The sequence below is a fragment of the Chaetura pelagica genome, unplaced genomic scaffold (assembly GCF_000747805.2).
Source record: "Chaetura pelagica isolate M959 unplaced genomic scaffold, ChaPel_1.0 scaffold486, whole genome shotgun sequence".
Lineage (NCBI taxonomy): Eukaryota > Metazoa > Chordata > Aves > Apodiformes > Apodidae > Chaetura > Chaetura pelagica.
Genome location: NW_009953658.1, coordinates 10,604 through 35,665, shown reverse-complemented (window position 1 = coordinate 35,665; position 25,062 = coordinate 10,604). Strand labels below are relative to the sequence as shown.

Below are 25,062 nucleotides of genomic sequence, written 5' to 3'. Positions count from 1 at the left end.
AAGGCCTCGCCCCTCGCGGGGCCGCCCGCGGGAGCGGGGGGAGGGCGCTGGGCTCCGGCAGGGCAGGTGCGTGCGGCCTTCCCCGTCTGCAGCCCGGGGGTGTGTGTGTGCTGCGCCCTTGCTTTGGGCTTCAGAGAGGTGACAAGCCGTGTTTGTACTGACGGGGGCAGCGTCATCTCTTCGTCCTAGTGCCCTCTTGTTTTTCGTTCAGGCAGAACAATGGTAGTTGTTCCTCAACAGTTTATTATTTATTTTTTAATACAAGCTTTTTAGGTCGCATCACAGTTTCCTAGCGTGGTCAATACACTAGGTGCAACACAGTATTTGCTTTACTGGAGACCTGAGCCACATTCAGTTGGTGGTTTTGTGTTTGGTTGATTGAGTTGGGGTTTTTTTGGCCTGGGCTTTGAAATAGTTTTAAGTGCTGTTATCGTTGTTGTAAGAATGATGTGGTCCTACAGTCCAACACTGCACTTGCTCTCCTTTGCAAAAAGCTGCTGATAATACAAGTCTTCTGGCTTCCCTGAGACCCTCCAGCAACTCCGTGGTACTGAACATGTGTGCATCAAGCAGTTAGTTAGACTAGATCCTACTATCAAAGTCTGTATCTTGGCATGCAGAACAAAACTACTCAAGTTGTATTTTTTCATTGGAAAAACTATGTACAAAGAATTCGGAATTCTTTATAACACTTGCTGAAATGCGTTCTGAAGTACATCTCCTTTATGCGTAAATTGGGAAGGAAGGTAACATGGCTTGGGGTAATGTATATGATTGGTCATGAATCCTAAAAAAACCCAAACAGAAACCAAGCAGAATGGTAATTTGAGTAGGGCATTACTTACTTGTTAAATGTTGGTTTTAAAAAAAATAATCTATGGATAGTTTGTTTCACCTGGTGTTTAATGTAATGTTTAATGTAATGTGTAATGTTTTTCCCCATGTTATGTCAGATACTAGATATTCTAAGGTAATAGAGAAGTCTCTTCTGCCAAACTTCTGAGTGAGCTTATGCTAAAATCTAAGTGAATGCGGTTTAATAAAATTATCTGTATGTGTTGCAGTGCTTATTTATCCACTTCTAAAAAAACCCCAAAAGGTCAGAAGTAATGGTTTTTTGTATTTTGTCTTACACATCAATATTTAGTGTACTAGAAGGAACAGATCTATTTGTGTTTACATGTCTCAGTATATTGAATATTCTAAGTTTTAAGTGGAAAAACTATATCTTAATTCATTTTTAATCTTAAAAAAGCAACTATCAAAGCTAGATCTTATGTTTTCAGACATTTCAGGAGAACTTACGTAAAATACTTTAAATAATTTACTGAAACTTAGAAATTATCTGAGAAAAAAGATTTTGCAGGACTTAAAAATGTACATAAATCATGAGATCCATGTGTAAAAGAAACTGCAGGTAACAAATGTCCCAGATTATGGTATGATTTCTGGAGAGTTGATCCCCATGAATTCAAAGGAAGATCATTCTCAAGTGGCAGAGTTTTTGAGTATGTTTCTTTGATTACTTTTATTGTCCTTTTTAAAAAAGAAGGCTCACCTAAAAAAAATAAATCATAAGCTCATGCAGTTTCAGATATGGGTTTTAAAACTGGTGGGCAACCAGGAGATAAAGCTGACTTACAGCAATTAGAAGATGAAGTTATGCACTGTCAGGTGGCTTCCATTGCATTATTTCAGTCCAACAACATAAATGTAGATTTTTATTTGCAGTATATGTAATGTCATTGTGGAAAATAACCATAGCAATATAAGCTTGTTTTCAGAACAGATTTGTATTTCATTTTGTAGTCTGGAAAGCTGTTAGAGAATGTCACAAAGGGTTGCTGCTTGGACAGCTGTATTTCTAGTAAAAACCCTAAAGTTTTCTAAGCTGTCTATATTGCTTTCTGAATAAAAACGATGCAAACTTCTTTTTTGTCCAGTTAGGTGATGTACAATTTAATGTGTCTTTTTTCAAAACTTTTATCCCCCCTCTCAGAGTCGTATTTTGGGGACAAAAGTTCTTGTGTAGAAAACACCAGTGCTTTGAATCTCACAAGTTCTTCCTCTGTGCGAGGCCTGAGCAGCACGGGTAAAGGAAAAGCAGCCCTTCCTTGTGGCAGACCTGTTTTCAGAAGCCATACCCCACTTATGGGGTATTCAGGTAAGGCTAACAGCTGTTAAAGGAAATAGTCCTACTTACGTTTCTAAAGTTTTATTAAGCATACTCAATTTTAATGTGATACAGCAAGAGACTGAAATGTATTCAAAACACAAAACATACTGTGGCATCTTTTCTGAACATTAAGTGAACTTAAGGTATAAGTGAAGAATCTGTTCAGTTCATCTGTTGTAAGGTTCAGTTCAGCTTTCAGCTGAAAGTTAAGAAGGCTGAGATTATGAAGGGTTTTTTCTAGTTTGTCTGAGTTCTACCATAGCCTGTGTTGCAACAGCTTTTCAGAGTGGTGATTACTTCTGTTCAGCAAGTTAAACATTTGCTTATTTGAGTATTACAGTCTCCCATCTACATGGGAAAAGAAAGAGACAAGGTAAGAAAATTAGGTTTAGGGTCTTCAGAAAGGAAGACATTGAGTATTAAGGAGCTATAATCTTAAATTTCACATTTAATCTTTATAAGGACTGTTTCGGAGAGCTAGTTGCATATTTGAAGATGAGATTGGTTGAGTTTTGCTGACATTTGGGAAGACTTAAGCCAAACCAATTTTAAGATACTAAATTTTTTTTTTTCAAAAAACCCACCAAAATCAATATAAGGGGTTTTTTTCTAATTTTTTGTTACTAGGTTTGATAAATTGAGAGGGCTTGCCATGAACATAGAAACATAAACGTGTTTCACTTGGAGTGAAAGTTTGTGTTGTCCAGTTTTGGGCACCTCAATTCAAGAGAGATCTCAAGGTGCTGGACGAGGACAGAGGAGGGCAACGAAGCTGGTGAAGGGCCTAGAGAATAAATCTGATGAAGAAGGCTTGAAGGAGCTGGGAATGTTTAGTTTGAGGAAGGGGAGGCTGAGGAGAGACCTCATCAGTCTCTACAACTACCTGAAAGGTCATTGTAGAGAGGTTGGTGCTGGTCTCTTCTCACAGGTAGCTAGTGACAGAACAAGAGGGAATGGCTTCAAGCTGCAACAGGGCAGGTTCAGACTGGACATTAGGAAAAACTTTTTCACAGAAAGAGTGGTTAGGCACTGGAATAGACTGCTTAGGGAGGTGGTGGAGTCACCATCCCTGGAGGTGTTTAAGGGTCATTTGGATGTGGTGTTGGTGGAGATGGTTTAGGGGAGATCTTTGTAGAATAGGGATGATGGTTGGATTCAGTGATCCCGAGGGACTTTTCCAACCTGAATAGTTCTGTCGTTCTATGATTCTGTGAGTGTGATTTTGCGGATGTAATGTCGTGGCTCTTGACCAAAGCTATGCAACCCTTTTGCAGTGACCTCCTCGTCTGCAGTGTCTTCTCATTCTGCTGCCTCCGTCATTGTAGCTGTGGTAGAAGGGAGAGGCCTTGCCAGGGGCGAAGTAGGAATGGCCAGTATTGACTTAAAAAATCCTGAGATGATACTATCACAATTTGCAGACAATACAACTTATGCCAAGGTATTGTTACATACTTAATTGCTGTATCCTTTACAGGCTAATTATTGTGACTGTTTAAAAAATACATGACTAATGGGAAAGCAGACTTAGTTTGCAGAAGAAATTTTTCAAAAGTCAAAGTAACAAGTTATAGAAAATGTGCAGTGTTGAAAGGACTGCTATTTTCTTTACTGTGTCTCAGATTTTAGCTGAAGAGAAAAGAACATTTTGAGAAAAAAAGTAGAATTTCTGCAAAAAATACTGTGTTTGAACTATGGGAGTGAGATGCCTTGTTTTGAAGATTTTGCAATACCTGCTAGTAGAACTTGCAGATGTTTCAACTCTTGAGAGCAGGACTGCAGAAATGGGGTGTAGGGTGAGTGTAGGGCTGGCTTTATTTATTTATTATTTATGGTTGCGTAAATACTTCTCAGTTAGCTGAAAATGAAATTCACTCAGTTTACAGCCAAGTGTTATGCCACCAGCACTGTGTCCTCTGCACTAGTCTGGTGAATAATCTCTCCTTTATGCAGCACCAGCATTAATAAAACATCTTATTTAGTGGTTTTATCATAGTTACACATGCCCGAAAATGTGACTTGTTGCGTCTTTACAGTATTCCAAGAAATAAAGACTAGATTTAATTAAGAGAATAAGTAGTTTTGACTCAGTATAAACAGCTGTCAAGTCTATGTACTAAAATGTATGTTGTATAATGTAGATTTTTTTTTTTTTAATCATAAATGCTTTTATTCTGGTTCTAACACATGTAAGTACACGTGGAGCCTGGCAGCTACAGAAATACTTCTGTAATACTTAGTACTTAAGAACAAAGTCTATACCAAGCCTCAATCAAAAGGTTATTGCTGTTTGGACCTCTTGCACTTCTTCATCTTCCAGAGCACCACTAATTTTGCAGCTGCAAGCCCAGAAAGCTGCCATCTGCTCAAAATAAGTCCTTCTCCCATCATAGCCATGGAATATAGTTGTGGATATTATCTCTTGTTTCAACAAGAAGCATGTTTCTGTCTTTAAATAACAGAGGGTAGATACCTCTATTTTTTAAATTTTCTTTCATATATCTGGATCTATAGATACAGATAAATTTGACTCATTTGTTAGCAGAAAATTTGGTCTTTATTTACAAGACTGGAACTGCAATTTTAAGATACAAGGATTCTGTAATTAATTATTACTGGTTCATTATTGTGGCAAAGTATTTTAGAACGTGTGTTTATTATTTTGATTTTTTTTATCAGGTTATTACTAAACTCAAGATTTTAACACCACTAGAAATAGTAATGTCGAACACTGCTTGTGATGCAGGGAGCACGACAAAATTATTCAGTCTTATAACAGAACACTTTAAGGTAGACTCTTAAATTTTATTCCATATTTTACAGATTTTGTTCATCACTTTTATCTAACTGATGATTTGAGAGTTTTTCCCAACTTCTAGAACCTTAAATGCAGTCAGATGTTTGTCTTTTCTGTGATTATCGGGCCTAATTTTACCATAGTAAAGAATAATCTAAATGAAGCTCCAATACTGCGAGTTCTAATCTTGACAGTTACAGAGATAAGTATAATACCGATTAAAGCTGAAAGTTGTGGATTTGTGGCATTGAATTTGAGCAATACTGAACCTAGGAAGGATTCAGAGATAAAAGAATCAAGCATTTTCATTTGCCCCTTCTTTGTTCTTTCAACCTGCTAGAAAGATGGGGCTAATGTATTGCAGAATTGGAGCACTGCAAAAAAGAGCACTGCCAGAGTAGTAGAGGTTGAGGTGAATTAGTATGTGTCATTGATGAGTATTAAAGCCTCAGAACTTTTAAAAAACTGTATTGGTGTCTATTGGACTTGCTTTCATGTCTACACTGCTGGTAGCTTCTTCACATGTCCTCTTCTGCTTCCTGACCTGTATCCTCTCTTTCCTGCATAAATGACTTATGCATCTCATGCATTCAGTGACATTGACCTGAATATCTTAATTCCCTGTTGACCATGGAAAGCTTGATAATCATCCCTTTGGCTTAAGCCTTGGCAAAGGAAAACTACATTTTGAATGTGAGGTAGCTCAATGCTAGCATGAAAATAAGTCTTTCAAGAAGTCATTAATTGTAACCAACATTTAGGTTAGTAGCTAGTTCTTGAGAGGAAAAGCAATATCTAAGAAAAAGCCTCTGTTAATTTGTTCAGACCAGTAGTATGAGACTTTTGTCAAGTACTCACTACCAGAGAGAAGGAAAGATAGGTGACCGAAGTGTGGCTTGCTTGTGCTAATAAGCTAGGATGAATACTTCCACAAAGAGAGATTGCTGGATCAGTTGATAGATTCTTTGGAAATGTGTATCACTAGAATAATAGAGAGGTCAGTCTGATTAAAAATCCTCTAACTTCTTGAAATATTTGCTTTTCCTTGCTTCTTCACAGAATGTGACTTTTACAACTGTCCAAAGAAAATACTTCAATGAAACAAAAGGTTTGGAATACATAGAGCAATTGTGTGCATCTGAATTTAGCACCATTTTCATGGAGATTCAATCAAAGTATGTTTAACTAAGGAGAAGACACCATGTCCAGATACGTTTTTAACAGCTTGTTTACATTCTTAGTACACAAGTCTGGGGCTTGTTGCAGAAATTAGAGTATCATAACAGAGCTATTATTTTATTTTGCTCTCCAGTGTCAGTGTTTCTGATATTGCTAGAAATTTAAATAGAAAGCCAGTTATTTATTTAGTTTAGTTTTCAGAGCTTTCATCTTTCTCCTTTTTACCCTTTCCTTGACAATACACCTTAACAGCTGGAGTTGCCTTTCTGGCCTCAGCAAATGTTGTCCTTGTACCAACCATTTTAAATAGTGATACTTGGTGACCTGAGTCTTCATTTCAAGCCACACTTTACTGAAATATGTGTGTTCACAGTATCAGCTGTGTAGTGTGGGGTGTGAAGTGTACAGGTACTCAAACATTCATCAATATTTACATGCATAAATGTGCGGTATATGTGGGTTGATGAATGTTTAAAACATGATGCTTTGGCAGTGCTGTCAGCCTCAGTAGTTGTAAAGCAGAAGTGTGCATGTGATTTCTTTAGTGCACCGCTTGCTTGGCTTTGTGGGATTTAAATAGCACGCTCATTAAAGATTGTTTCTTTCCAAGGTACTACTGTCTTGCAGCTGCTGCAGCTTTGCTAAAATACGTTGAATTTATTCAAAATTCAGTTTATGCTCCTAAGTCACTCAAGGTGCGTTTTCAGGGGAGTGAGAAAACTGCTATGATAGATTCATCATCAGCACAAAACCTCGAGCTAGTCATTAATAACAGAGATTCTCGGTAAGAATAGTACGTTTACAAATTACAGTTTTATAAAGTCACATTTCACCAAGTTCCCTTGATGCTTGTGTCAAAGAGCTGACCATTTATATTTATTTCTGTATTGCAGAACTTGCATACCATTCAGAGCTATAAAAAGAACCCTATTTGAACAGAGAAATGCATTGCAACTCAGCACAAAATATCTAGCACAGGAAATCCTAGCAGAGAATTGAAGGAAGAAATAATACATAGTAATCTTTATATTGATGTCTATATTTGATACAAATTTAGAAATCACATTGATCCAAAATTTCACATAATATGAAATGGAAGGGGTAACATTTCTGCAGGAAATTGCGTGTATTCGGTTAAAGTGCCTGTGTTTTTATTAATTTTATACAAGATAAACATGGACTTGAAAGACTGTTTTGTTTTCCTTTAGCTCTAAGGGATAGTGGCAGACAAAGTAATTTCTCTAATGATGGTCAGATGCAATGAGGTACTTTATTGCATAGAAGTGCTCCAGAGGGAGAACAATGTTTGGAGCATTTGATGCACCCAGAGTTCCTTGCCTTCTAGGCAGCAGGAGCTGCATGACTTGCCTGCTCAAGGCTGTTACACTTTTGGTTAGAAAATCTTGGAACTTGCACTTTGCTGCCTGCCAGGTTCTGATCTCCACCTCTGTTCAGAAGGCCACTTGTCACCCTGATATTAAAAGGAAAGCCTGGTGATTCCTTATTCTCCACGTGTTACTTTTAAAAAGCTTTCCACTTGGAGAGATGTCATAGAATCTTAAAATGGCTTGGATTGGAAGCAAGCCTTACAGGTCATCTAGTTCCAACCTCCCTGCTATGGGCAAGGACACCTTTGACTAGATCAGTCATCTTTAACCTTCTACTACTGCCCTTTCCCTTTTCCTTCCTCTTCCTTTTTTTTTTTTTAAATTTTGAGAGGAACAGAGTACACAGTTAGATCTCTTCCTCAGAAGTGGGAGATAACTGTAGTTTCTTTCTGTTCATCTGTCATGCTGTGTCCTCAGTTCCTTCTTGTTTGCTCTGGTGCTTCACATGGAACTGCAGGAGCCAGCCACTCTTAAGACTGGTACCACCAACGCAGTATTTCTCTGAAAACTGCTCCCAATTCCACAGGTCGTTTTGAGAGGAAGGAGGTCACAGGAGCAGCTGAGCAACAGTAAACTGCTTTAAGATTCCTTTAGCATTATTGCTGCAGAATTTTTATTGACCCAGTGGCAAGTTTGAATCAGGCCATACACAGCAAATTCCGTCTTACCCCAAAAGCCTGCTTATGTATCTTTGTGTCAGCTATTAACAGGCAAAAGTCAATAGTACAGGCACACGCTAGAAACACCTAAATCAGGTTCTGTGCCAGTATTAATTCTGGAGGGGCTTGTCTCTTCATTTACTGTATAGGGAAATGAGCCCTCAGTTGCTTAAAGGTAGGCAGCATAGACACTCCCAAATGTAGAGTTCCCCCTAAGTGTTGTCATGAGTTGCATCTTGTGGTAAATATGTCGCTAATTAAACTCATTTTGAATTTGCCCACCTTTCTTAAATCTCTTGACTATTGCTTTGTTCTTTTAAACCATGGTATTTCAGCAGTCTTTGTATTGTCTATCTGTCTTTATGCTGTTAGTTGCTTGTATTTGTATCAGATTTCTTCCTGTTCTGTTTTCAGTCAGTATGTTTATATGGCCCTAGTGTTTTTATTTGCCTTCTTTCAAGCCAACAGCATTGAAGGTTTCAGGTATTTCAAACTATTTAGGTATGTACTAGATGTAAATATTATAGACTTTTAAAACATACAGTCAACCCATTGTGAGACACTGGGATGTGTAACATGGAAAAGCCCTAAACATACAAATAATTGTAAATTATTAGCCTGTTATTTGGCTCCTGTGTTGACTGTAAGCCAGGTCTTTTAAAAAAAGTAAAGCTGATTATCTTTTGGACTTCTAACTAATTTAGATTGTTTTCAGAAATATACTTTAAGTATATGTTCTGACTAGTAGTTGATCTCAGATTATAATTTTTCTCCTTTTGTACGGTTAGTTAGTTTTTAATTAGTTCAGTTGAGAGAAAAAAAATGTGGACTGCACCGCTGCAGTAGGAATGCAATACTACTACAAAAAATACTGAAAAAAGGAGCACAAATATATTTATATACTTCAGAAAATGATGTAATGAAGGCTGGTATTATATTAAGTTCAAGTAAGTTACCTGAATCCCTGACCTGTTGTAGTTCATATGATACACATGGCAAAGAGGGATATGCTAAGCATCCCACAAGCATGGCTGTTCCCTGAAAATGACACTTGACATTTACCATCTTTATTTTTCTGAGTGGATTTGTCACATGGGTTTTGTTTTCAAAGGAACAGTCACACACTTTTTGGTGTCCTGAATTACACTAAAACTCCAGGAGGAAGTCGAAGACTTAGATCCAATATCCTGGAGCCACTGGTTGACGCTGAAACAATTAACATGAGATTGGACTGTGTTCAGGAATTACTCCAGGATGAGGAGCTCTTTTTTGGTCTTCAAGCAGGTAATAGTTTATGTTTAATACATAGTATTCAATACATGGTATTTCTTTTTAAACATCTTTTCTAAGCTACGAAAGTATGCAGTAGGACTCAGTCTGTTTGAAAAGTATTTATTTAATGATTTTTTAGGTGACAATTATATAGGGGACACTTAATTTTTTGAAGTCTTCTCTATAATGATAGTGATACTTTTCTCGGGTGTTTTGCTAAGATAAGTTAATTTCTCTGATAAAATGCATAGAAGTTTGTTGAGCTAATAGCTTCTGTGAAGAATTTGGGTTTGTCTCTTTACTACCATGGCTAGATGCACCGTTGGAAGGGCATGTAATATACACAATAAAAGCAGGTGAAGGAACTACTGGTGTAATACTTGTTGTGTATGCATATTTTTTCTGTTGCTTCAAAGAACACAGTGGTCCACACCAATGTAAAAAAAAATACAGTTCTAGGCTATGAGTTAGTCCACCTGAAGTTAGATCATGTAATAGTCTTTGTCACAACAGAAACACTGTCTAATCTAACAAAAAGGATATTGCTGAATTTCAGTGATCACTATGTGCTTAGCTATAGCAAGCATAGTTATGACAAAGTAATTTGATAGCAGCTGTTTTTAACCTGTTTTATGTGAAGAGAGAACAAAAGAAAAGGATTAGCACAAGTATCACTAATCAATTGTGTGCATTTCAAAAACAGATTTTATTGCAATTTAAGTTCAATTTCTGATCTGTTTACTTTTGCTTTACAGTTATCTCAAAATTCCTGGATACAGAACAACTACTTTCAGTTTTGGTACAAATTCCAAAGCAGGATACAGTACGTTTTGAAATAGACCTGGCTATAACATGCAGCATAGAAATGTAGATGATACGACTAGACAAAGACTGCACCTAAAAAAGACATGGAATGATGTTATTGTAGATTAAGGGTATAGTTCAGCAGAGAACCTTAAATCTCAAGCACACAGAGATATCTGGGTTGTGAATAGTGTCTCAAAGTCCCTTCTGTGTTCAGTCCTCAACTTGACCTCTTCCTCTCTGTTAACCTTTGAATGCAAGGAATAAGTAACATATGGAAGAACTGATTACTCTAAAGTTTTCTCAGGGTCTTATCTTAGGAATTAAAAGGGGCTCCTGCTCTTATCTATTGCATTAAATTGCACATGTTATGAGGCAGACCAAAATGAAATGCAGACGCCAATGGGACTGTAATAAATGCAGATAAGTCTCTTTAAGCTGCATGTTAATTGCTCACATCTTTCCTTGAAGAGATATGGAAAATGAATGAAAGATCAGCTGTACGACTAGAACTGTCAGACTGTATGCCTTTATGTATACATAGGACCATATACACAATTTAATAACTTCTAGTGGCAGTATTTTCAGTCTGAGCTGGCTCCAATATAGCAGAGCTTACTACTTGTACAACAACATGCTCATTCAAGTGCTAACTCAGTTGCCTTTATCAAATGCCAGATTAACCCATTGAGCCTGTTCCATGCTGACTCTCCATAAAAATTTTCTCTGCAAGATGTTCCACCAGTGAACACATGAGTTGCTGCTATGAAAAGCCCACATGTTTAGTCACTAGAAGTGTGAGTGGTCTGTTCAACATGAGCACCTGCTGATGGGGAAACTGTCACAGTAGGCAGTGGAAAATTCAGGAAAACATTTTTTATGCAGGCATACATTGAGTTGTCAAAGTGATCTTATAAAGTGTTTTAGCAATTTAGCAAGTATAAAGCTGTTACAGATAACAGTATGAGTTTTACTAGTTCTTAGTTGTTTTTTTTAAGCAGGCAGACATGTAAACACCTCCAATATTTGTAAAATTTTTCAACAGGTTAAAACTGCTGAATCAAAAATAACTAATTTAATATACCTGAAACATACTTTGGAACTTGTGGAGCCTCTAAAAGTAAGCTGTCTCTGTTTTATTATTTTTTTAAATGAAGTGCAAATTGTTTTGTCCTTGTTTTTATATAGTGCAGTTTATTAAATTTCAAATAATATAGCACAGAATATCTCAAGTTATAAGGGAACAGTAAGGATCAAAGAGTGAAAAAAAGATTCCTTTGTATCTTGCAGAATACAAAAGCTCTTGTTAAGCTTTTGAGTCTAATACTCAAGAACTGGATTCCCACCATTGCCTGAATTACTCGTTTTATAACAAACATGTAACTGAAACTCGTGCTTGCATTCCATGAGCTGTTTATACATCTGCTGATGAACCTTAGTGAATCTAAGAACTCTCAGTCTTTTAAAAAGGCTACAAGGAGAAACAACTGTTCATGTCCCTATTGTATTCAACAGGCTGCTTTAAGAAGCTGCAACACGCCGCTGCTGAAGGCTTATTACAGTTCTCTTGAAGATACAAGGTATTTGTCACTTTATCTGGTACAGCAGAAATTCTCATCTTTCTTAAGAATGTAAGATCTTAGACGTTACATCTTTGTGTACTTGTAGTTACAGGTATAGCTCATTTCTTTTGCCTGAAAGTTTATTTTAATTCTCAAAAAATGCTAATTTTCAACAAACCAAGGGAAGAAGGCAAAACAGAAAGTTAGCTGTGAGTCTGCAATTGCTAATGAACTGTACTCCATTAGAAATAATTCTGAGAAGACAGCAGTAGTGGTTTCCTTGAATCCCCATAATAATGCAAAAATCAACTGTTGTCTGTATATTTTAGAAATAATTTAGATCTCCCAAAGATTTTGATTATGTCTTTGGTCAGACTTGGATGTAGTCGTACTTCATTCTGAGGCAAAACCAGACATGAAGTTCAGTGTTTTAACAGTAGATAATTTGCTTCAGTTATTTGTAGTACTCTTATTTGTTATCTTGGGGTGGTCTTGCAAATAAAACAGTGAAGTATTATGTAGCTATATTGCAGATTCAGAATTATCCTTGAAAAGATCACAGCGGTGATTAATGACGATACCCGGTACACAAAAGGGTGTCTGAGTATGAGGACCCAGAAGTGCTATGCTGTTAAGCCAAACATCAATGAATTCCTTGACATTGCTCGTAGAACATACACAGAGATTGTTGACGACATAGCAGGTATTTCTGAACCAAGTTTTTATTTATTTGTAGTTCAAAGTACATTGCACCTGGCATGTAGAAGCCATGTAATTGTGTATATTGTATCCTTCTCTTATATGAAAAGTGTTTAGTATTGGTATGAGCTGGTTGTGATTGGTAAGTAGCTGAAGTACGTTGGAGATACATACTGAGATTCTCCTTTTGTAGATAAAAACTCAGTTTTATTTTAATAAAGTTAAACGATTATATTGTGATTCCTTTGTTTAAAAACTGTTGCTCCTTATCCTTTAGAAGTCAAAAAAAGTTAATGTAACAGTTATTGGAACCAGAACATTCTGCATAAAACATGTAAATGTTTTAGTTTCTTGAATTAAGATATCCAAGGTCTTTGTTCTTTGTATTTTAAGCAGTCTTGATCTATCTGCAGACTACTTTTAGCAAAGCTTTAAAGAGCTGGAAAATATGAGTGAAAGGAATTTTGGCAGAATGTCTGTTCTGTTCTTCAGTAACCTTCCCCATTATGATTAAGTCAAAATTGAAGAAAAAAAAAATCTTCTGGAATAGACCTCCTTTTTTTAACTCTAAAATGTTGATTTCCAACTAAAGGACCATCTTCCTAGTTTAGTGTATGACTGGAAACTTAAAAGAGCATTAGAAACTTTAGCATCTGTCATATGTTTTGGGCTTCCTATTTCCTTCTAGTCTTACATTCAGTGTAGCACATGGTGAAAAGTACAGATGCTATTGGTTTGGTTTTTTCCTAAACCTTCCTAAATGTGGAGGCTGCTAGGGTTCTGGAATGTGTGAACAAATGTCTTCCCATTTTCACTGTAGCCCATGCGCTTGCAAAATTTTCTGGACCATGCCAGGCTTGAGGAGTGGGTCAGTGTGAACCACCTGGAGCCCAACAAGGCCAGGTGTAAGATCCTGCACCTAGACTGGAGCAATCCTCAGTACCAGTACAGGCTGGGAGTTGAATGGTTTGAGAGCAGCTCTGCAAAGTGGGTCTTGGGGTACCAGTGGATAAAAAACTGGACATGAGCTGGCAATGTGTGCTCGCAGCCCAGACAGCCAACCCTGTCCTGGGCTACCCGGGTAGGGTGATCCAGGGAGATTCAGACTAGTCCCTCTTGCTTTCTAAACTTCTCCTCAGAGAGGAGCCCAGGTGTGGCTGGAGCCAAACTTAGTCTCAGACTTGGCCCTTCCAGGGAGAGTGATTAAAATATGACCATCTGAGGAAATGCTCAACTGTCTGATACCCTTTGATCAGATTAAGGTGAAATGATACTCAAGGTCTATACATGAATATTAGATTTAATTAAAACTACAGAAGAAATACTGACACTGCAATTACTATCTCAGGCTGGGTGGTCATAAAGGCTGAGATTTTACATCAGAGAAGTCACAATATAGATATGTTTGAGCTGCATGACCTGAGAAAAATTGTGGTTAGGCCTTGCACTTCTAAGTGGTTTTAGGAAGGAAAAGGGAGAGAGAGAGAATAAAAGAAGAAAAGTTGCGAGAGAGCAGAAAATCACCAGTCCTGGGTGCAGGATCCAACCCAGACCATTCTATGATTTACTGCTCCCTGGAGTGAGCAGCAGGGAAATACCACTAACTTGATCCTTTCTTCTCAGGGGAGGACCTTGCTGTTGCCCTCTTTGTGTTATTCAGAATTCTCATTATGTATCTGTACATGTTCTTCTATTACCCTACAGTTTCCCATGTATAGTATCTTAGCTAGGAACAAGATGGGTTTAAGGGGGGAATTACAAATGTGAAGCGTTACTCAGTCTGGGGAAAGAAGATTACACGGAGAGTCCCTAGTCTACAGTTTACATTCAGTGTACTGATGGGCACTGATGCTAAGTGCTTGCACAAACTTTCCTCTCCATAGCTAGGCCTGCCTGAGAGTTGGTCAAATGCACAAACTGTTTTTAAAGAGCACGTGAATTTATCTGATTCTCCACTGACTTTTTTTCCCAATAGCTTTATGCAGCCAGATTATGACATTAATATGTTACTTAAAAAACTCCCTGGAGACCCACATCTGAGGCTTTTTGTTGTTACTTACCTGACACATTCAATACCTATAAATCACATTAACAGTATGCATCTTTGTACCAGCACAAACATGTATGTGTGTATAAGCACATTAATGTATGTAATTTGGGTAAAATCTTTGTGTTATGTAGGTATGATAACACAACTTGCAGAAAAGTACAATCTACCAATGAAGACAAGTTTCAGCTCTGCTCGTGGGTTTTTTATCCAGATGAATGTTGATTGTTCAACATTACCTAATGGCCAGCTTCCTTCAGAATTTACAAAGGTATCTATACTGGAATTGTTTTTTCATAATATGTATGTATACTTAATGGATATAGAATGGAGAATGCATTGGTAAAGTACACACTATATAGTCATTTAAGCAACAAAATAATTTAAATGAAGATATCTAAAAGTAAATGGAGGTGTAATTGGTGTGTTTTTATGACTGCCCTATTTCTACTATATATAGTGTATATATCTCTCTATGTATATTTCTACTATAACTGCCTATATTTCTACTTAATATAGTCAGAAATTTGCAATTACATGCAATTATGTTGTGTGTAAATATAAAGTTGTATATCTCTGATGTATATCTGATAACTGCATTTTCTTATGTGTTGTTTTTTTTTTTTTTTAAAATTTCATGGATATAGAATGGAGAATGCATTGGTAAAGTACACACTATATAGTCATTTAAGCAACAAAATAATTTAAATGAAGATATCTAAAAGTAAATGGAGGTGTAATTGGTGTGTTTTTATGACTGCCCTATTTCTACTATATATAGTGTATATATCTCTCTATGTATATTTCTACTATAACTGCCTATATTTCTACTTAATATAGTCAGAAATTTGCAATTACATGCAATTATGTTGTGTGTAAATATAAAGTTGTATATCTCTGATGTATATCTGATAACTGCATTTTCTTATGTGTTGTTTTTTTTTTTTGTTAAAATTTACATGGGAAAAATTAAACCAGGTATTGAATTTTTTGCTTCTCTTCCCACCCTCCAGGCCCAGGTTGTTTCCTGTTTGCTTTTTAGAAACTATTTTTGCTTCTGATAAGATGGCAAGTTCTTATTGTTGGTTTGAATTCCCTCTAGATCACTAAAATGAAAAACACATATAGCTTCACATCAGCAGATTTAATAAAAATGAATGAAAGATGTCAGGAGTCCCTGAGAGAAATATATCACATGACCTACTTGTAAGACCATTTAAAGTTATGTAATACTTGCTAAGTAAATTTATTTGTCTAATTAACGGCTAATTGCATGTTTTAATCAGGCTTTCTTTTAAGTTATGGCTACTTAAAGAAATAATCCAAAGCAGCACTGACCAAGTGTACTTCCTGAGACAAAAAACTCACAACGTGTGCATTGTATTAGATATGATTACAAATACACAGGCACTTACTAATAAGGGTGGCCACTGTATTATGTTTTTATGGGTGATTTATCTGCACAAAATGACACAACAAATGCATCAGTTTTGTAATGCAGAGTCATTCCTTTTAATCAGTTCCTTGCGTTTACAGCACTATTTCTGTACTTCATCCTTGCTGCATGTCATGTTGCTCTGCAGTCTATTTCAGAAGACTTAAAAAGTATGTAGTTGCATGTCAGTTTAATGGAAATTATTTCTAGAAACCATGGAGGTAGTTATTAACACGAAGGCGTAAGGGAATTAGAATTGCGTTTAACATATTCATAAAATATATTCGATCCTTTTCTGTATTTTTAGGTCATTCTCTTTGTGAAGCTTTCTTATGAGCTGTTCGTATTTGAGCTGTGTGTCTTATTTCTGATAGAATTTTATCTGAGATGCTAGTATAAGGTCTTCATTTGCTTCAAGAAAATTTATACATTTGGTTGCCTCTGCTGGAGTTTACTGCATGTTATGAGTATCCTTCTATCTTAATGTATGTAGTATGAACAATATTAGCTTGCTTTATTTCTGAAAGTTGTATAAAGTGACAGTATGTGCTGTGCAACGACTAAATCAGTGTTTTGTTTTAGAATAGTGTGTAAACTACTGAATGAGATCTATGAACACATTAATTGCCTGTACAAGCTGTCTGACATTGTGTCAATGCTGGATATGCTGCTTTCATTTGCCCATGCCTGCACTCTTTCTGATTATGGTAAGTTACTTCTTTGATTCTGTCATGGGCCAGATAAAAACCCCTTCTGTTGGAGAACATCCAGATGATTCTGTCTGGTTCTTCAATTGCTACGTCCATGTAATTTATTTTTTTTTGGGTCTCAGTATGTTTTAGGTGAGTGTCTCTGGTCCATCCCTGCCAGTTTTGTGGCAATATTCTTTCTGTTTCCATCTGTTGAAATTACATTCTGGCCTTCAGCTGCTGTAAGCCTTCACAGTCTGTTTGAGACAGTTAGTTTAAGCATATTCTAGTAAAAAGCGCAAAATCTGTGAACATTCTGAGTTTACACTTCTGAAAGCACAGAAGATAATATAAGTAGATCAACAGGGAATATATGCCACAAAACACGATATGAGGCTACCTTTTTTACCAGCTTCAATTTCCGTAGCACTTTCAAACATTTTTGGAAGTGGAGTCTTCTGAGGAATTCAGGATCATGTGGTTACCTGCACATTGTTCGTACTGCTTCCCTAGCCCTGTTTTGCAATTGACAAATTGTCTTGAATTAATGCTGACCTGAGATACCTACGGTACAATGTGGTGTAGATACTACACCACTACTAGATGGTCTGGAAGCCATCTCAGGCAAGATATTAGCTCATCTTTACTGATGGCTGCAGTGTGATTTCCAGTTCATGAGCAGGATCAGTGCAGTATGGACTGTGAATCTTTATGAGATTATTCCAGTTGTAGCCCATGAATTGATAAGTAACTGAAACACTTGAGCTGCCACAAACTTTCCCCCAAATGAGTCAGAGCACAGATTTTCTTCAGCAGTAATAGTAAGACCAAACCCACGTGACTTCTGCCGTGAATCTACAGCTGCAGTTTGCACAGCCAGGCAGGAATGTGTATCCACCAAAATAAATGGACTGTCATTTGTAGCTTTCAGTCCCCTTTGCCAATTGACTCTCATCTAAGTCATTAACTGAGAAAAACTTGTATCAGGTAGATTTCCCCAACATTTAAACCTGCAAACCTGTTTTGGCACTTCTGTCTTGAAGGCTGCTCTGTTTAAACAGACCACCACAGTTAAGAGTGCTGCAGTGTTAGCCTGGAGTGCTACCATGGGGCATGCAGAATAGGTTCTGAAAAGAACTGTGTGCTACAAAAGCGCATACAGGTAGTCCCAGTATCAGATTGATCAAAGTGGGCATAGTATACAACCAAACAGTCACTATGATAAAATCTAACAGAAATAGAATGAATGCTACTTTGTTGTTTTCCAGCCTTACATAGAAAGGCACATATGGAGTAGTAATAGAGTTCATGACCCCTCTATTTTACATGTTCATAGCAGTATAAAAATAATTAAAAATGTAATAGCTACGAAACTGGCTTTAAGCTTTTCTGTTTTAATTACTTTTCAAGTTTTGCTCTTTGTGTTTTTCTTTATTACTGGAGTCCAGCACTACTTACTACAAAACACAAACACAGGATGTTAATTTAGAAATGAAGTGTTAACTATGGAGTATTTTTGTAGTAGTAAATCATGCAGACCTGCATGACAATTAGCGTCTTTACCTGAAAGTGGATGGTAATTCTGCCCAACTGCTGCAGGTTGGCCTTGCTTACTACACGAATGTAAAAATCAGGGAATTAGGATCATGGAGTTTGACTTCTGCTCTGCAATAATTACTTTATTTCAAAACATAGTATAATAATGTAAAGGTTTCCATACTAACTCTGCAATGTCCTGTATCTTTTTTTTCTCATTTAGTTCGTCCAGAATTTACAGATACTTTAGCAATCAAGCAGGGATGGCATCCCATTCTTGAAAAGATAGCTGTGGAAAAACCTGTGTCTAACAACACGTACCTAACAGAGGGTAACAATTTTGTTATTATTACGGGACCAAATATGAGTGGAAAATCAACATACTTAAAACAGATTGCTCTCTGTCAAATTATGGCACAGATTGGTGAGTAAGTGTACTGTGTTAGTAATCTTGTGCAGCACATTTATTGTTTGCTAGTTAAAAATATATTTGAAATTGAACAATTTGGCTTCTAGAATAAGATTGTATCTAAATAGTAACAGGTAGTTTTAATTTGCTCCTACCAGCCCTTGTGTTACTGATAGATGCCACTGCCAGGTTTTGGCTCTGCCATTGGAAACTTATGGGGCCCCTTTCTGCATCTGGAAGCCTCCTCAGTCTCTCCTTAGGAGAAACACAGTTGTGTGCTTCAGTTCTGAGCACTTTAACCAAGCGTAGAACCTGTGCTCAATTGATAGCAAGTGTCCTTGAAGTATGCATGTCAGGCTGCTTCTGTGTGAGTATCCAAAAAGAACAGATGAACTCAAGCATAACTCAGTTATGTGGAGAAACTTGCTTGCAGCCATGTTGAATTAATATATAAATAAAACTAGTAATAAATACTGCAAGGTTATGTCACCAAAATTATAAAACAAATATTTGTAAAATTTGAGACTCATCCCTATATTTGGGAATTTCTCATGATTTCTGCTTTGAAGATGAGGCTGGTAGCGCAGGAGAGACACCTTAATAGACTGAGCCAAACTCTACTGGACTGAAACTACTTAGCAGTAGAGAATAAAATTTGCCCACCACATGTTGTGGGTCCAGTCCGCAACAGCTGAAAGTTCTTCAGGAAATGCTCTCAAAAACATGAGCTTAATATGAATAAAGGAGACTGTAAGGTCTTTTGGTAGGTTTCCTGTTCTTTTCCATTCAAGAAAACTAATAAGCCTCAAAGTCTGATAAAGCAATACAATATTGTTTTGGGAAAACTAAGATTCCTTGGGATTAGTGACTCCGTGGCTACAGAAATGTAAGTCAATCCTAGTGTTTATTCTCACTTCTACATCCCTTTAGACTGACACACAACTTCAGGCGTATGATTTGTTAAGGTTTTACCAATAAGCTTATTTAATTATGGTATCTATGTGATGTTTTTTTATAAAGTAATGGGAGAACATAATCTTCTGAAACTTTACAGAATAAGATGCATTCTCTACAGTGCATGAACACTGAGTGTAAAATGAAGTTTTCTTCTTCCCCCACTGCCATATTCAGGCAAATGGCCATTTGTCACACTGATACCAGAAAACTCGTATTTCACTTTTTTTGTAGGTTCTTATGTCCCAGCAGAGTATTGTTCTTTTAGAATTGCAGAGCAAATTTTTACCAGAATAGGTATGGATGATGATATAGAAACAAATGCATCAACATTCATGAAGGAAATGAAAGAGGTATTTAACATAGCTGATCCAGGGTCCAAGGCCTGTTTTTACTGTTAAGTTAATAGAAATTGTGCTGGTATATTTACACTGAAAGACTGTACTTTGACAAGTAGTCAGAAATTCAGCTTTCATCTGTTACCTTGATGATAAACCACAGAAAACCAGGCATATCTTGAATAGAAAGAAACCCCAGTACGAGTAAAAATCAGAACAGTAGCTTCAACATGTTATTTCTTAGACCTTATTTATTTGTAGTAGCCTGAGCCCTCTCAGTTCCAGGAGAGTCAGCCTCAGTCCTCTCAATTTTATAGGAATTTGATATGTTTGGTGGAAAAGAGAAAGAGTACTGTAGGATGAGTCTTTGCTTGATTAGAACTGATGGGTATTTGAAAGCTGTGAAAAGATAAAATTTGTGGATCTGACAAGATTTTATAATTTCTGCATTGTTTCTTCTGAATAATACAAAGTATTCCTAGTATCGTAGAATCACAGAATGGCTTAGGTTGGAAGAGACCTTAAAGATCAAATAGTTCCAACCCCCCTTCCATGGGCTGGGAGACCTCCCACTCGACCAGGATGTTCCAAGCCCCATCCAGCCTCACCTTGAACTTTTCAGGGATGGGGCAGCCACAGCTTCCCTGGGCAACCTGGGCCAGGGTCTCACCACCTTCACAGCAAAGAATTTCTCCCTCAGATCTCATCTCCATCTCCCAGTCTTTAGCTTGAATCCATTCTCCCTCATTCTATCCCTCCCTGCCCTTGTCCCAAGTACCTCCCCAGCTTTCCTGAAGCCCCTTCAGGCACTGGAAGATGCTCTAAGGTCTCCCTGGAGCCTTCTCTTCTCCAGGCTCAACACCCCAACTCTCCCAGCCTGTCTCTAGAGCAGAGCTGCTCCAGCCCAGCTTGGATCATCTCTCTGGACTCCCTCTAACAGCTCCGTGTCCTTCCTGTTTTGGGGGCTCCAGAGCTGGACCCAGCCCTGCAGGGGGGTCTCAGCAGAGTAGAGGGGAGAGTCAGTGTCCCTTGACCTGCTGGTCATGCTGCTTTTGATGGGGCCCTGGATACAGTTGGTTTCTGGGCTGCTGTACTCCTATTAGAGTTTGGTTTTTTTCAAAATGCATTTATAGGAGTGATAACACATTTACTATTTTCCTAGATAACATACATCATACAAAATGCTAATGACAAGTCACTCATCATCATTGATGAGCTAGGCAGAGGTACCAGTGCTGAAGAAGGTATTGGCATTTGTTATGCTGCCTGTGAATATCTGTTGAATTTAAAGGTAATTCTCGTTTGAAAAATAATTTAACCTTATAATTATTTTGTCCTACTGAAAGTAAACAGTATTTTCTTGTAGTTTAACTTTAGTTAATGTCTTGCCTAAATATGATATTTTTCATAATTGCTGAACAGTAAGAATTATGGTGATGGAGGAAAAAAGCTGACCTAAGCTGCACTTCTGTTGAGGGGTTGTTGTGGTTTTAACCCCAGGAGGCAGCCAAGCCCTAGCCAGTCACTCGCTCACTCCTCCGGGGTGGGATGGGGCAGAAGTGTGAGGACATGAGGCTGAGATGGCAGTTCCACAGGTAAAGCAGAGCTGAGCACGCAGGCAAAGCTGCACAGGGAACTCACTGCCTCCTTCCCATGGACAGGCAGGGGCTCACTCAGCCCCGGGAGGGCAGGGCTGCACCAGCACAGCTGTGGCTTGGGGAGACAAACACTGTAACTCCAAACCTCCCCCTCTTCCTGCTCCTTCCCACAGCATATGGTGCGGGACACCCCTTTGGTCTGTTGGGGTCTGCTGTCCTGGCTGTGTCCCCTCCCAATTGCTTGTGCACCCTGGCCTGCTCGCTGGGGCAAGGTGAGGAGCAGCAGAGGCCTTGGTGCGGTGCAAGCACTGCTCAGCAATTGCTAAAAGCTTGGTGTCTGTTTTCATCACAAATCCAGAACAGCGCTATAGAATCTTCTCTCAAGAAAGTTAACTCCGTCCTGGCCCAAACCAGTACACTGGTCACAGACACTGTGCAACCTGCTTGCAAGCTTGCATTTCTATGTAGGAAGAGCATAACCCAGTCTCTCCAGTTTTGCTTAGTGCAGCTTTGTATGCTTGAATGTTAAGGGTGAGCCTCTTCATCTGGCTGTTACCTTTCCAGAGCACAGTGGTGGTTTCACAGTGTACGAATTGATCACAGAGGTTACAGACTTGCTTAGAGAAGTGGATGATGGTTTGGAAATTTCACCTCCATTACTAGTTAGGTGATCATTCTCAGGTTGTCATGAGGTTTTTGAAATAAAAGTGTAGGTGTTCCGTTTCTCACCAGAGTTTATTCAGAGTACCTTTGTGGTTTGGTTAGAAAACTGAGGTATTTTCTGTAGCTTGTACTTTTGCCAAAACATTCCTTGAGAATATTAAGGCAACCATTTAACAATCATTCGAATTAATCCTAGTCGGATTTTGTAAGCATTGTGGATTTCCATTTACTTCTGATGTCCTTTTCCTTCTATTGAGAGGAGTGGGAGAATCCATAGTTGGAAGAGATACCCTTGCCAATGGTAGAACTCATTGCTTAAAGATTTAAACTTCTTTAGTACTGTAAAGACAGCTTTTAAGTGTTTTGGAGGAAAACCTGGACATCTGAGATACTATTTGATTTTTCTTATTTATTGCAATTTATTCTAGGATCGTATCCAAAATAATATTTCTTTCTTGTTTCCTTATTTAGGCGTTTACATTGTTTGCTACACATTTCCTGGAACTGTGTCATATAGATGCTTTGTATCCCAATGTGGAAAATTGCCATTTTGAAGTGCAACATGTGAGAAGCAGTGCTGGAAATAAGGAGAAAATTGCTTACACTTACACGCTCTCTAAAGGATATACAGAGGAAAAGAACTATGGTAATGGATTCCACTGTGCCTTTAACTTAGTAAAGATTATGTGAGTTACTATTTCAGTTATTAAGAATCTCTTTTTCTGCTGATAGTTTTCTTCTGAGTTTGTATCTCTCTCATAGACTAACAACTGCAGATCTGTAATATGTTCCAAATAAATGTTATGTTTTAAGTAAGCATGTAGTGAGACGCTGGTTTGGAGTAGTAGGAAGAACTTGCATGAAATTCATAGTGAAAAAAACATTAATGTCAGTAGCTACTTGATTCACCTGTTTGAATGAGATGAGCCGTTCTGAGCAGACAGTACTTGATCTCTTTAGTCTCTGCTTATGGAAGCAAGTGAAAGTTCTATAGAGACATAAAACTGTGAATGCTGAGGTTTGTGTTGGGTAAACCTCTCATGTTCCTGCCATAAGTAGTGATACAAAGTTAAATAGCAGCTTGGGCCTTTTTGATTAGCAAAGAGGAATCGAGTTTCTTTAAAAAAGGACAGGAGCTGTGTATCACCCTAAGGCTATTTTAAGAGCTTACTCTAAAGAATGCATTAGTGTTTTCTGGAAAAGTGATTTTACTTCTCTTCTAACTTCAGAACAGATCATACTGTACAGGCTGATGAATTATGGGTCAATAAAGAAATGAGTGAGTGACAGTAAGGCACAACTACATGTTTTAAAGAATTGCAGAAATCCACATGTTCCCAAAGACTAGATTCTGAAGTTGGATCCTTGATTTAGATGGCATTGATAGGAAGTTAGCTGCAAGCTAGTGATAAGAGAAGACTACAAACTATTCCAGTCAAGCTACAGCTGACTTAAAAACTGGACTTTTATTAGAATTTCAGAGGAAGTTTCTCTACCTTTGGCAGCACAAGCTCAATTTCAGTGCTACAACACCACTGACTCGGAAAAATCGTATATTATGGGAGTATTCTCAGAGAACAGGAGACCTTTACGAACTCAGTGTTGGGTATCTTGCCTTTACCTTACTTGTGTGCAGTTACTTTCTCAGAAAGTGCAGGGGCTCTTCTTGACCCTTTTTCATGTTAACCTTTCAGGAGGAAAGCACCCAATGAAGCACAGAATTTCCTCCTGACAGCCAGGGCCACAGACAAAGGAGAAAGTAAAAAAGCATGTTAGGGCAGACAAAAATATTTTACATCTCTTCCTTTCCCTGAATATCTGGCAGTGCAGCTACTGGCAACAGAGTGGATGTTGGAACATGGCATCGTATCCCCTGGATGTCTGGCTGAATGGCGAGCACATGTAGCACAACCTCAGTATTTTCCAGCCTGCCAATAAACAGAGAAAGCTGTTAACACTACTGTGCCATTTTTAATGTGTCACATCTGCCTGGTTACAGTATTACAGCAGTAACTTCATGTGGAAGTGTATCTTAGAAGCAGTGTTACAGCAAAGTAGACTTTTTAATTTTTAACTCTCAAAACTGTATCGTTTATTTTCAAAACCCAAACAAGCAAAAACACACAAAGTGAAAAAATATTATTTTATTAAAAATTTAAACTTCACTCTTTCAAAAAATAGTTATAGTTAATTCTGGTAGATATTGTATGGAAGGTAGAGGAAAAAATTACATCAAAGATCCTGATCTGTGTTTTATATGTTTAGGATTAAAAGCTGCAGAAGTTTCCTCCCTGCCATCATCTGTAATTTTGGATGCAAAGGAAATCACAAATCATATTGCAAAACAAATTTTGGTATGTAGTAAGAAAATTATAATTCTGTGATTTACAGTTTTTCATAAAACTCAAATATATTTTCAGTTTCTGGAGGGATAAGGACTGTCTATGTTTTGTGAAAATAGATTTCACTAAAATATGTATTTCTGGAACCAGTTACAAAAGCTTCTGTTGATGGTGACTGTTCGGTGACAGCACAAAGCAGAGTATCAGATGTGATTTTATTGACCAAACCTGGAGTGAGAGATCAGAAATAGGCTGGGAAATGGCTAGTATTAGTATTTTGATAATAAAACATAGTGTCTTTCATATTTTAACGAATGTGTATGTTTTTATTAACAGCACAGGCAGAAGAGCACTCCTGAGATGATGAAGCAGAGAGCTGTGTACCATTTAGCCATGAGGTTGGTTCAGACTGCCAGGAATTCTCGACTGGATCCAGACAGTTTGCGCGTTTATTTGAAAGGTTTGAAGAAAAAGTACGAAGCCAGTAGTCCTGCATCTGGACAAAATGATGTGCAAAA

General features: G+C 37.7%; 2 protein-coding genes across 2 annotated transcripts in view; one reads left to right on the top strand and one right to left on the bottom strand.

Moving 5' to 3' along the window:
- The window catches only part of LOC104391091 (aryl hydrocarbon receptor-like), an 18,799-nt gene extending 18,623 nt beyond the window's left edge, over window positions 1-176 (bottom strand). The window contains exon 1 of the mRNA XM_010000317.1: window positions 163-176. Coding sequence (XP_009998619.1) covers window positions 163-176 — 14 coding nt within the window. The remainder of the gene's footprint in view (window positions 1-162) is intronic.
- A 575-nt stretch (window positions 177-751) lies between these two features.
- On the top strand, window positions 752-25,062 carry MSH4 (mutS homolog 4; the record flags this gene model as incomplete). The annotated part of the gene is made up of 20 exons (XM_010000315.1): window positions 752-761; window positions 2,000-2,164; window positions 3,451-3,614; window positions 4,853-4,963; window positions 6,030-6,145; window positions 6,760-6,933; window positions 9,308-9,480; window positions 10,224-10,291; window positions 11,318-11,392; window positions 11,788-11,852; window positions 12,368-12,537; window positions 14,715-14,851; window positions 15,683-15,786; window positions 16,598-16,722; window positions 18,464-18,664; window positions 19,838-19,956; window positions 21,104-21,232; window positions 22,674-22,848; window positions 24,468-24,556; window positions 24,881-25,062. Coding segments are annotated over exons 1-20 (2,552 nt in total), but the record flags the coding sequence as incomplete, so codon positions are not given.